This window comes from Chlamydotis macqueenii, chromosome 3 (assembly GCF_036417535.1).
Source record: "Chlamydotis macqueenii isolate bChlMac1 chromosome 3, bChlMac1.mat, whole genome shotgun sequence".
Lineage (NCBI taxonomy): Eukaryota > Metazoa > Chordata > Aves > Otidiformes > Otididae > Chlamydotis > Chlamydotis macqueenii.
The window spans coordinates 44,704,176-44,716,780 of record NC_141558.1 but is presented as its reverse complement, the minus strand read 5'-3'; the positions used below and the strand labels follow the sequence as shown (position 1 = coordinate 44,716,780).

The following is a 12,605-nucleotide window of genomic DNA, read 5'->3' as shown; positions in this document are numbered from 1 at the left end:
AACTTTACTTCACACCTAAATCATTTAAGTGACCTAAACTTTGCAGCTAAAATACCAGGCACTTCTTGATGGTAAACAGCAGTATCTTAAGTAATTTCTCTACTGGAGAGATGAGGATAGTTTTACCAGCTCTGATTCCAGTATAGACAGTGAAAGGCAATAAAGTGCAGTCAAAGGAACTGGATTTGATGATGATAGTTACAAAAAGAAAGATGTAAATTGTAACAAAGGGAAATGGAACATAATGTGAATTCAACAGCTTTGCTATCAACCAGACAGGAAAAAAAAAAAAAAAAAATCACCTTTATTGTGCTTCATTTCAAAAGGGAGAAAGGCATAAAAATGCGGTGTCTCATTAAAAGAAAGGTAGTTGAAAGTCTTCACAGATTATATAGCTACAGCTGACAGCAGAGTGTCAAAGCAAACACAGGCCATCTATGCCAAAAAGATGTAAGGAAAAATCTAGGAGGCAAAATGAACTGGATCAGACAAGTTAATTTAAGTCAAAAAGCATCATTTGAAAAGCAAATTATATCCACATAAGGAAGATACAGAGTAAAACACCTTGCAAAAAACTACCAAGACTAATAAAAACTAATGGAAATTTTTAAAGAGTTATACAGTGGCTTTCCTATTAAAAGAAGTAATCCACAACTCTTCAGCTTGGGAAAAAATAACAGAGGTCTAGAAAAATCATGAGTGGTGTGAAGACCGATGAGGTGACAACTGTTCATCACTTCTGACAGAAGCAGCAGGAGCATCCGATGAAAAAAATACACAGCAACTTGAAAAGCAACAAAGGGAAAGACTTCTTCTCACAATGTGTTGTTAAATCCAATGCAGCCTGCTGTGAGTTTGTGTTGAAAATTTACAAATAGTCAAATACACCAAGATATGCAAAGCCTGGAGGAAGCGCCAAAGCACTGAGAGTTGTAATTGAGAATAGTCTGGGGATTGTATTGCTACATACTTACCCTGTTTTATGCTCTCCATCAGATGTTTATTTCCAGTTGCTGCCAAACAGAAAATAAGGGGCTAGACAGATCTTGGTGTGACCCAAATAACTGTTTGTTGTTAATTTTGCGTGGCTATAGAGTTTTAGATGTTCCCGAACAAACAAATGTAGCTACAAAAGAAAGCATTGGCCACTTAGAACTAAATCATGACTAAGTTTATTTGATTAGATCTCCTTGCTTTGTTCATCTGTATACTGACGTTTGGTGGCCTGGTCAATACAGCTAGGTATGAGTAATTACACATTTAGCTAAATATTTTCAGTGTGTCTCAAGTTTTCTATACAATCTGACCTAATGATCTAGATCAAAAGGCATCATTAGTCCTGGTGAGGCCTGGCACAGTGCAGCCAAGAGCGGGCTTCAGTTGCCCCTCTGACTGTATGCCCACAGCACTGTGAAACTGTCAGTCTACATCATGTTAAACAGGCAAAATTAATAGATCATAGGATTTGGTGACATCCAACAAAACTGCTGGCATCTGTTACTGCTCCTGATCCAGTCTGAAAAAGAGCTTTCAAGAGTAAGATAGTGAGAACTGCAGAGTAATTGACCACAACAAGGTACACTCATACTTATCCTGGCATTTTAATTTCATCTTGCTCCCATTAATTCATCAGGCAAACAAAACCGGTATTTTGGAAGTGATTCTAAATTCTGGTTCTTAAGTTGTCTGGGTTTTTTTTATGGGTTGGAAATAAAGTATAGCAATAAGACCGCTAGAAAGTCAATGATACTTTGAAGAAAAATTGCACTAATTACTCACTGTTATGACAGCTACACTACAGTGTCTCTAATTATTAGCTAAGATGAGAGAAAAGAAACCTCTCTAAGATACACCGTCAGGACAGCACAGCTAACCCAGCTGACTGTGCCAACTACAGCAGTTCTCTAGAAACAAATGACTGCAGAGCTTACTAGAAATAAAATTCTAGTAAGATTAGTTACTCTTTCTCCTCTGTTCTCCAAACTTGAAAGGGTGTATTTTTCAGGTCCTCTTCTCACCATGCAGACTGCACTGTCAGAATGGAAGAGTACATTGCCTGCAACAGTGATTAAAGCAGAAACAGAAATTTTAATTCCTTTTTCCTGACATCCTGCAGAGTCCGGAATTTCTGTGCTAGGACTGACATCTTCTAGAGGCCAAAACGATTTACTTTTGCTAGTTCCCCTGAACTACTAACAGCTTTAAAAAACAACAACAAAAAAATCCTTAAAATTATGACTATGCAAATTTATAGGTGGGGATGGGATGGATCTGTTTGGGGTTTTTTTAAGTTTAAGATATGCAAATTAATGCACATAAAAGAAGGGAGTTTAGTAACTTCCTTGGACACCTCAAATTTTCCAGCTTAAAATGATTACATCTCTGTAATAATAACTTCAAATATAGTCAAGTTCTCACTTGATCCCGAGCTGCTGAGGGAACAGAAGTTGTTGTCTGAATGCTATAGCAATTTGTGCTCACAAGCAAATCTGCATAAAAACATTGATATAGTTTTAAAATAAGGATTCATAACATTTTGAACAGCGAGTGTTTTGAGCATCAAGTTAGTTTTCCTTTGTATTTTCTGACCAGTAGTGAAGTTTTGGCCTTGCAATCACATAGTACAAACCTAAAAATTTATACTTTACTTGTACTCTTTGATACTACAGCAACTATTTTAAAACTCCAGGTACACATAAGTATAATAAATCTGTGCTTTAGGGCAGTTACTCCAATTCCATTAGAATATCTGCAATTTAACTATTCTAAACAAGCTACCCAACACAGTTACTTCGGAAAGGATAATTTTATTTGTCCTATCATCATTGGTTTAAACAGTCATAAATGGCATAATACAAAAATCTTAGTAAACATAATAAGCTGTTAAGGTTCTCTTCACATACTTTCACCAAAAAACACAACTCAAAGTAAAGACTGAACAAATTTAACATCTTCTGTTCATGTCATGGTCTTTAGATACAATTTAAACCATGCAGCTGATACGCATTGCTATTTGAAGGTGAATGTCCATTTACACAAAAAAAAAAAAACAGGAGTGGGCTGTATTCTGGAAGTGGAATGCACATAGTTTGAATGCTAAAACCTACAAACCATCCTGAAGCCTTGACGGGGCCAGGGTTGGGGTAGTCATCTTCATTTTTTCTCTGGAGGTTCGTGTTTTACCCAGTCCTCAAAGCCACCAGCATACTGCTGAACTCTGAAAATAGGCAGAAGGCATAACGTTAAGAAGGACTCTTCTTGAAAAAGATATCTAAGAGGATATGGCAAAAAAAATCCAAACCAACCAACCAACAAAAATCAGAGAAAAAACCATACAGAAATTATCTGAAATCAAATACACTCGTACCTAACCTCAATGAGTCAGACAGACATTCCTTGTACTCTAATACTGCCTGCTTCCATGCAGTGTGTTCTGTAACTCTTTTCTTCCAAATGACACAATGCTGGAGATCAAACATCAAGCAAGTAGTAGCAGCCCGATCAATGAAACAGTTTGTCACTTATTTTTTTAAAAGAGAACAGACTCACTGTGATGGGAGACTTACATGTTATTATATCTAATACTTCAGATATCATAAAATAAGTGCAGCACGCTGATCTTTACTTCCTTGCAAACCTACATGCTCTATAGATCTGACATAAGCCTGCACAAAACTAAACTCTGGAAAAGAAAAACCCACCATGCAAAACAATACTGACTCCTTCAATCAGGCAGCATGAAAAACAGATAATGGGGGATATTTTGCACTTACTAAAACAATACTTTTACAAAAACAAGAATGCGGTTCCATACTTTTGACTAGAATTAGCAGAGATATTCCAGTTCATGAATTGCCGTTCAGTGAAAACATGAGCAAACAACCAATTTTAAAAATTCTATCTGCAGTCTTCAAGCCAGTGAAGAACCTTCTGGTGTAACAGTTCTGCCAAACACTGCTTTTGCTTTCACTCTACAATCTTCTTGTCTTTTTAGCCATTGCCTTCACCAGTACTTTATGGAAACTGACGGTGTACTTTGTCAACAGTGAACTGTACAGGTAGAACTGTGATTTAACAAAGGGTGTGGTTCCATAAGCTATTTAAGATTGTGCTTCTACCAAAGCAAGCAGTTCTCTGCCTTTCCAATCATCCTGTGTCTCAGCTGTATAAGGAAGCAACATCTCAGCAAGGGAGCCCTAAGGGCCAGAAGGACCCTTCAGTGGCAGCACAGTCTTGCAGCAGATTGCGTCACCCGTGGCACATGCGCAGAGCTGCTGAGGGGCTGTTTCACAGAGCGATATACCTCACTTTACTGGAACACCCAACAGCATCTTTCAAGACTCAGTGAAGACAAGAAGATGTGTCTAACTCAGATACCAGTCAATTTGTTCATATTCCACGTCTAAATTTTTACCCTTGCCCACAAGAAGCCTAGTACAAGTTCTGCTTCACGGGGGGAGGCCACATTAATCCTATCCTTATGTATACAAGACATACCTGCTGAAGCCCAAGGACATGGCAAAACCGAGTGCTTGTTTACTTCTTGTTCCTGCCAAACAGGAGAAAACCACAGGGTCTGACTTGGATGGCATCTTTTGATTGTACTGCTCCTTGAACTCTGCTGGGTCCATTTGTAGAGCTTCCACTAATTCACCCACTGGGAAATACAGAGGAAAAAAAAAAAAAAAGTCTTGTTTATTCTCCATCCACAGACTGGCTTACACCGTAAGGCTTCCCATTCTTCTGCAGGAAAAGTTCAGCCTCACACCATACTAGCAGCTGTCTAGCACAGCTCAGTCGTTGCCACTCGTCCACAGACTTGACCATCAAGCAAAGGGCAACACCCAACGTCTCCACACAGCAGTGTTAATAACTTACACGGTATGTTGATGGACGCTGGGATTTTCCCAAATCTGTCGATCTCCCACCTCTCCCGCACGTCTATGTGGAGGACGTTGGTCGTCTTCAAGTCTTTGAGCTCTCGGTAGGAAAGGCTGGGCGGCTCGCCGGCGCAGAGCCTGCGGCTGGCGGCAGCCGCCGCCCCGGGCCCTGAGAGTCAGAGAGGCGCAGCCCGTGAGCCCAGGGCAGGCCCCGGCTCTCCGAGGGAAAGCCCATCGCCCCTAATCTCGTTTAACACATTCACACGGGGCTCCCCCCGCCCGCCAATCCGCCGCTCGCCTCACCGGGCGCTCCCGCCCGCCACCAGCCGCCGCCACTCGCCGCCCGCAGGGCCTGCGCAGCCCGCCGCCAGCCCCGGCCCCCGGACCCCATCCGCCCGCCTCCCAAGATGGCGCCGGCCCGGGCCCTCCCCGCCGCTTGCCGCCCGGCCCCGCCGGCGGAGGAGACACCGCCCCGGGCGGCACCGCCTTCTCCGCAGCAGCGGGGGCCGGGAGGCTTTGACGCGGCCTCGGCCCGCACAGAACCACCAGGGTGGCCAGGCTGGGTTAAAAACTGGTTAGCCTTAGAGTACCAAAGGCTGGGAGACTGAACAGGGATGAGGAATTTTGATGCCAAATCCACTCCAAGCAATTCCTAAAAAGCCCCTCAGTGTTACACCTGATTAGAAAAGGTGATTTTAGCACTGGCCTGCACTGCTTTCGTTGTTGCCACCGTTGCCTTAACGGCCACAGGAGCTGTGGTCCAAGGGTCATAACCACATCCTGAGTTTCAATATGCTTTGTTTTTGGAAGCAGTCAGTCTTCCAGCCCCAAGGACTGATGGCCAAGACAGGCTTTAAGCGGATAAATGTTCTGTTCAACACGTTGTAAATCAGTACTCCGTACTTACTGCATACCCTTGTAGACACATTACGTACCAGCGGTTCCAGTCTTTCAAGTCGGGTGTGCTGGATCTTTTATCTTCGTAAAAGATGCATTTTGAGGAGTATGTTGTTGAATCTTTGCTAATGGGAGTCTTCCTTTTCAAAATGAGAACAAAATATTTCTCAGTACTGTAATGTGTGACAAATTGAACCTGGCACGTATAACTGGTTCACTAGCTGCCCTTCTGCCAGCCTCTCCATATGGCCTCCTTGTCAAGCATTTGCAAATTGTCTCTTTGAAGCAGTATATCTACATATGAGTAGAAGTTTTATGCATTTCCACTTTCAAGAAGGTATGGGTAGAACACACTACTTCTATAAATTATCTTTTGAAGTATAATTTACTTTATATTTTATCTGTAGTAAAATAACAACCACAGGTTGTTTTTTTTTTTTTGTTACTGCACCTTCTTTTTCTATCATGTTTTTTTTTCCCCCCACAAACTTTTCAGCCTTCCCATAGTATTCTTCACCATGCTTTACTCTTTGCTTTTGGCCTTCCCTCTCTGCTTTCTCCTTTCTTTCATGCCTCTGATTGCTGATTACTCTTTTTGTTTCTTTCTTCTTTGCCCTTGACTCTTCATTTTCTCTCATTACCAAACCCCAGACACGATTCAATCTCAACATTGGCTTTCTTTGGCTCTGTTTTTGTGCTGTTCAGTGCTTCTGGAGGAAAGCTGGGTACCCGGCTGATTTCTGTGACAAATCTGTTTTCTTAACATGCAACTCTACTTTATATCCCAATACAACAGGAACCTATGCATAAAGCCTGCTGTCCTCACTCTCTGCACAGAATTAAAACAATTTCCTTTGGGAAACGTTTTCTCATTTCATCTTTTCCCCTTCCTTTGCTTGCCTTCCCCTTCTGCCAGTGCCCTGACATTCTACCTCTTCCAGGTATTTCTATTCTCCTCTCCTGTGCTAAATTAACACATTCCCCTTCACACCACACTATCCTCCTTTCACACATATTCACTTTCCCTTCCTTTAAACTTTTACTCTAGTTATTGCTCTTGCTGTGCAATAATTCTCTAATCTCTCCTGTGCGGAGGAGGAAGGACTCGTTCTCAATTTGTTTCAGATTATTGTCCCATATTCTTTTCTCCCTTTCATATATAGACTCCGTGAACATGGTGTTCACAACCCATGTCTGGGCAATTGTTACAGGGTTTGCGGTCTGCTTGCAGATCTTTGTGCTCAGTCGTCACTACTGTCATGGAAGTGCCTAAAGAATTCCTCCTACCTATCTCAAATCCTGTTTAATCTGTCAACTTCTTTCAACAACTCTCTTCTTGACATTTTGTCTTTGCTTGGTCCAATGACTTCTGCATTCCTCTCTAACCAGTCTTTCAGGCTGTTCATCAGCGGTTCCACTACAGGTTCTCCCATCCTTGGTTTTTGAAGGGTGCTCCAGCAACTTCACCCTTTCCCCCTTTCTTTATGCCTTATCAGTGGATAGTCTTACTCCAGTAAAACTACTGTCTTTCAGTCCTTACTTCAGGTTTGCCTTCTGTCCAAATAAAGCCCCCCTCCCCTTGCTGTCTAGCCACAGGCTGAGTTTAATCTCAGCCTCTGTTTCTACAAGCTCTTCCTTCCTGTGCTGGACACCCCTTGCTCTGCCTGTCCCTCAGCGGGGATACACACCTTTGATTCTCATCTCCCTCCAGTCCCTCCGACGGTGGCTACCTTCAAAATCTACGCAGGGCCCAGACCCTTCTGCATGACCTCTGGGTACGACCACCCGCACCCTTGCACACAGGCAAACCTGTTACCGTGCTCCCCGCATGCACCAAATCCAGTGCAGGACCTCCAGCTCTCTCAGCAAGACCCCCGCCAAATTCAGAAGCAAAGGTACCCCACCATGTCTCCCTTCCTCTGCACCCCCCTCCCTTCTTTGCCGTGAGTTTCTCAGCTGCCCCGCAGCCAGACCTGCCGCTACCTGTTGCCTCTCTGCGGGCCCGGGTACGCTCCCGCCCGGCTGGCAGCCACGGGCAGCCCCGCGTCCCCGCCGCCCTTTCTGCCCGGGAGACGCATTTTGCCCTCGGACCGGCGGATCCCCCTTGCCCCGCACACTCCACGCCCCCTGCCCCCGGCTGCCCCGGGGCCCGCGGGGAGCCGTCCGGGCTGCGGTCGGGGCGGGGAGCCGGGCGGCGAGGCCGGGGGCGGGCCGCGCCGGGCGGAGCGGAGCGGAGCGGCCCTGGCTGTGGCCCAGCTTCCTCCGCCGCTTCCTGCCGCCGCGCCCGCCCGCCTGCCTGCTGCCCGCCGCTCCGTGAGTGCGGGGCGCTCGGGTCGGGAAGGGGGGGAGGCCGCTGGCCCAGCTCGGGGGGCGCCGTGGCCACGGCGAGCTCCTCCTGCGGAGCCGGGGGACCGCGGAGCCTCGGTGCCCACCGGTGCTGCCGGGCCGGGCCGAGCCGAGCCGCGCCGATCCGCCCGGCCATGGCGGCGGCCGGGCCCGCGGCCTGCGGAGCCGCGTCCCGGGGGGAGCCGCGCAGGTGCAGCCGGGCGGGGCGCGGGGAGGGGGCGCGACGCTTGTGCCGGGCCGGGGACGGCCGGGAAGGGGGGAACTGCCCCGGGCCGGGCGGGCCGCCCTCCCCTCTGCTGGGACCGCCCGGGGCGGCCCTGCCCGGCCCTTCTCCCGCGTGTTCCGAACGGGTGGCCAAGGACGGCTCGCGTGGGCTCGTTTTGGGTCGCCGGCGACGAGGTGCTGGTGCCGACCGCCCGCTGTCGGCCTAAAACAGGTTAACCCTACTGTGACGTGAAAACAGCGGCACCGGGCCGTCTGCGTGACCTGCAGCGAGTTCCTCGGTCTGTTAAATGAGAGAGAGTCGGTAGCATCGCCTTCGAGTCGGGTTTAAACATACGCTCTGTTCACTTCGCATTAGACGGGTTAGCAAGCCACGGCGGTTATGGAATATGTCTTTGCGGTTCCGTGTCGTGGGGCTGGCGTGATTGTTTCTGCCCGGCTCTGACAGCGTGGCATATGCCGGCCTGGTGATGCCACCGCCGGCCTGCTGCCGCTGCAGGGGCCCCACGCCAAGTGTTGTAGCAGGCGGTGCGTGTGCCCACAGCCCTGACCCTCCGCCACCTGAAGTTCGGTTCTCAGCGGATGCGGAACCGGTACGTGCCTGGTGATGAGATGACAGCCTGGCGACCGTCCTCTCGATTAATTGAGGACGTGGTGTTTTAGACCCGTAACTGCAACTCTGCACGTTTTATTTGAGTTAATGTTTTGATTCTCTGATGCCTGGGTTATTTTTAGAATTTCATTTGGTCTTTTGCTGTTGATGTCCTTCACTTTCAGCCTTCATCCTGCTCTTGCTATAGATACATTGCTGCTTGTGCAATTAAACAGGATAGGTGCGACGACATATTAAACACGAATGCAGAAGAATAAAGTAAGACGTCAAGAACATAAAAGCAGAAGGCAATAACTCCAAGTGTAGCACTGTATTCTTGTTACGTGACATCTTTAGCTACAAGTATTTTCCAATTCCATTAAATAATCCTCTTATAGAAGCATATAAAGCAGACTTGTGTTTAAAGGTTTCTTTCCACTCTCATTTTCTAGCTTTTTAAATGGAAGCATAGTAGTGGCATGAGCATGTGCCAGCGGAATATGCCTTTGTGAAACTGCTCTGCAGTTTACTACATTTGTAAATATTTTGTCAGATTTCTTCATGAAATATTGAAGAACTGCTGCTCTGTAGTTTTGTTTCTGCAAGATTCACAGAAATGCAGCTAGCGTCTCACGGGTTCTGCTGTGAGCATCATTTGTAGATCAAGGACAAGTTGTTCCACTTTAGACATGTCATCAAAACAAACTGGGGCAATTTGTGTGGAGGAAGAAAATTGAATGAAATATTTTGTTCTCAGTGGCAAGACTTTGACTTTCAAAGAGCTCAAACTAGTTTTCCGTAATCCTTTATGCTTTTATCTGTTTACCCCATTAATTAGCTAACTCCCACAACACCCTTCTAGAGTAGATAGGAAGATGTGCGCAGCCATTGTCATCCTTCATCTTCTCCAACTCAGCCCTTTAAACAGAGGTACAGAGTGAGTCTCAGCTTAACATGTTGTCTTGTGTGGGCTTCAGCCTGCTGTCCCACACACTGTACTGCAACCACAGTTCCTTTTTCTTTTGAGATTTCACAGAATTAGCATTTCTCTGAAGTTCATCCTTCACTCATACTGCCCTTCATATTCTCTTGTGACGTCTCAGACCGCTTTTTTTTCCCCCGTTTTTGCCCACATGGTTATCCTGCCAAGATATTGTGAGTTCACTACTTATTCTCCAGCTGTTTCGGTTGTTACGCCCTCAGATTTTCTGTGCTGATGGCACTGTTACATCAGTGTTTGTATCATGGGAGTGCATAGTCTGCCAGCTCTGTAATCTGACTGCCTTTTCACATACAAAAATTGGGGCCCAACCTCATTAGTTATAAGCCATGGCTCTTTTTACAATACTTAATGTGTTTTGCTTTCTGAAGTGAGGATTTGTAGGAAAATCCATGTTAGACCATGAACCCATCTGCCCAGATGTTTTTCCCTCTTGGTGCATTCATAATTTTAAAAAATACATTTCAGGTGGGATGGATAACATAAGCAAAAGCTGCAGTTTGCTTTATGAGGTTGGATATTGGCAGGTATCCCTGAAATTTTCCATGAGACCTTTGTGATAAGATGCTACCAGAAGTATGTCTTCAAAGTTCTACTCCTTTTACCTGCTTATTCCTTTAATTTACTTTAGTCATAAACCCAGTTACAGCATATTTTACTTCCTGTTTTTGGACATATCTGGTTGCTGTTCATCCTTGGAAGTAATTTTTCAGTGGCAAGTGGGTTTCAGTAGGAAGTCTGAGGCGGATTGTGCGGGAAGCAAACATGATCGTAAACAGACCGTGTTTAGCAGGGTGGCTGGATAAAAAGGATTTATAAAAGTGAGAAATGCTATGGGATTTTTACTGTCATGTGAGTAAAGTTGTATTTAGTGGTCTGAAGTGCTCCGTCTCGCTCCTTGCACAAGAAGTACATCAGTGTCTCGCCCTTTTAGGACTGTAATATAATGTCAGGATTGGCGTTTGAGCTCCAGTGACGGTGTAGAATGTGTGATGTGCCTTTGGGCTAGGAAATCTTGGAGATGACACTTTCAGGATTTCAGATGACATTTTCCAGGGGAAGAAGTGTTGCTGCCACTACCAGTCAGCAGTTCTGGTCCTTTTACTGCTCTAGCAGGCAACAGGGGCTTGTTTGCCGCAAAGGTTTCGGTGGCTGTCAGAGCATTGAGTCTCCTAGCCCGCTGATGGGTGACACTGCCCGGTTGCTAACCGTGATGGATGCGGTTCTTGCTCTGGTTGGGTGACATATGATCTAGCGGCGAGCAAGCCAAAATGCCACAGGTAATGCTCGGAACAGACGTCCAAAATATATCAAGTTGCAGCTTACATCAAAACATGTAGCAATTCTGCAGAGGATCTGTCATTGCTGACCCCTACAAGGCTCTTCTTTCTATACTCTGACAGTTACATGGAAGCTCTTAGAGACCCTTCGCAGATGTGCTACGGAGCATCTTGGTCTTTGGACTTAATCTGCACATCTGTGCTGTTCCGCAGCTGCTTGCTTTGGTGCTAGGCTGCTGTTGACAGCTGGACAGCTCTGTTAAGTTACGTGAAAGTGCTAATTTTTCACAGCTGTATTCAGCGCATGCTGTGCCTTTTCAGTGCGATGCAGGGGTTTTTGGCATTAGCAACAGAAAATGGTGTCATTTTAATTTGAAAGTTTCACCACAAGTGGTGAGTCAGCTGGAATTCAGGATACCTGAGATAAATTGAGGGACTGAGGTAAATGTATTTGCCCCAGCTTCTTTGAATTCAGGTGCTCACTGATGAAATAATTAACAACACTAGTTTCACAGTTAGTGGGAAGTCCTACTGGGAGAGTCTTACCCGTATCCAAAATAGTACCTGGAGACTTACTCAGCTATGTTTCATAGAGTAAGTATGCTTAGATGAGCTGGTGGCTATTTCACCATTTTATCTTGTTGTTTGCATTCAAGTAATGCAAGTGTAATCCTCTTAGTTAATCAAGAATCAGAAAAGCTGTTGTGATAGGTATTACACAGACAAGAACAAAAATGTGGTACTCGCTGGAAGAACTGGCGCCCTAATTATAAGAGGAGGGAAAAAGTGGATCTTAGCAGATGGAAGCAGTGATAAGGTAGCAGTCAGCACAGCAAGTTATTTCTCTAACATACTGATGATCTGGTTTGGGTTTCTTATAGGCATCATAGTGAAGGTATAGCATGGGGAAACTCACTAAGATGGCACATTTCAAAATTTAGCAAGTGAACTGTAAATGTTATAGGAGGAGGGACTCAACTTCTAAGTAAGGAGCGCAAGACGATAAGATGGGAGTAGGTTTTGGAAAGTATAGCCAGTGAAGACATAGTTTGCTTCTCTACCTCTCTTGCATAAAGATGTTGTGAAGAGGAATGACCTGTTTGGTTTTAGTGAATCATAGTTCACACTGGGTTTGTATCTTTTATTGGTCCTAACTGTACTAACTTCCATTAAAATACAAAATTTTGAAAAATAACAATTACTTATTTTAGGAACTACATCCAGCTCTTTTTAATTTCTAAGTATGTACTTTATGAAGAGGGTGCGTTTCTAAATGTAAAAATATTAATGCTGTTAAATATAGACTATTTCAGGCATACCTTAGATTTAAAGTAGTCTAGGCATACCTTACATTTAAATTAACGAGTCTAGCGCATTGATTTTTGGCA

General features: G+C 45.1%; 2 protein-coding genes across 5 annotated transcripts in view; one reads left to right on the top strand and one right to left on the bottom strand.

Moving 5' to 3' along the window:
- Nucleotides 1-284: 284 nt before the first annotated feature.
- Nucleotides 285-5,283, bottom strand: TSTD1 (thiosulfate sulfurtransferase like domain containing 1). Of its 3 annotated transcripts, none has more exons than XM_086743880.1 (5): nucleotides 5,184-5,273; nucleotides 4,879-5,049; nucleotides 4,498-4,657; nucleotides 3,108-3,217; nucleotides 285-2,056 (listed from the first exon to the last, which is right to left on the bottom strand). In XM_086743880.1, exons 1-4 carry the CDS (start codon nucleotides 5,269-5,271, stop codon nucleotides 3,154-3,156), a joined length of 483 nt encoding a protein of 160 aa, XP_086600006.1. In that variant the 5' UTR covers nucleotides 5,272-5,273; the 3' UTR covers nucleotides 285-2,056; nucleotides 3,108-3,153. The 3 variants fall into 3 exon arrangements, with proteins under 3 accessions (XP_086600006.1, XP_086600007.1, XP_086600008.1); XM_086743881.1 differs by having other exon boundaries at nucleotides 3,112-3,217; XM_086743882.1 differs by lacking the exon at nucleotides 285-2,056 and having other exon boundaries at nucleotides 2,788-3,217; nucleotides 5,184-5,283.
- A 2,747-nt stretch (nucleotides 5,284-8,030) lies between these two features.
- USP45 (ubiquitin specific peptidase 45) overlaps nucleotides 8,031-12,605 on the top strand; it is a 56,413-nt gene continuing 51,838 nt past the window's right edge. For both annotated transcript variants that reach the window (XM_086744399.1, XM_086744398.1), the window contains exon 1: nucleotides 8,031-8,094. The gene's annotated coding sequence lies outside the window, so the exon portion shown is untranslated. The remainder of the gene's footprint in view (nucleotides 8,095-12,605) is intronic.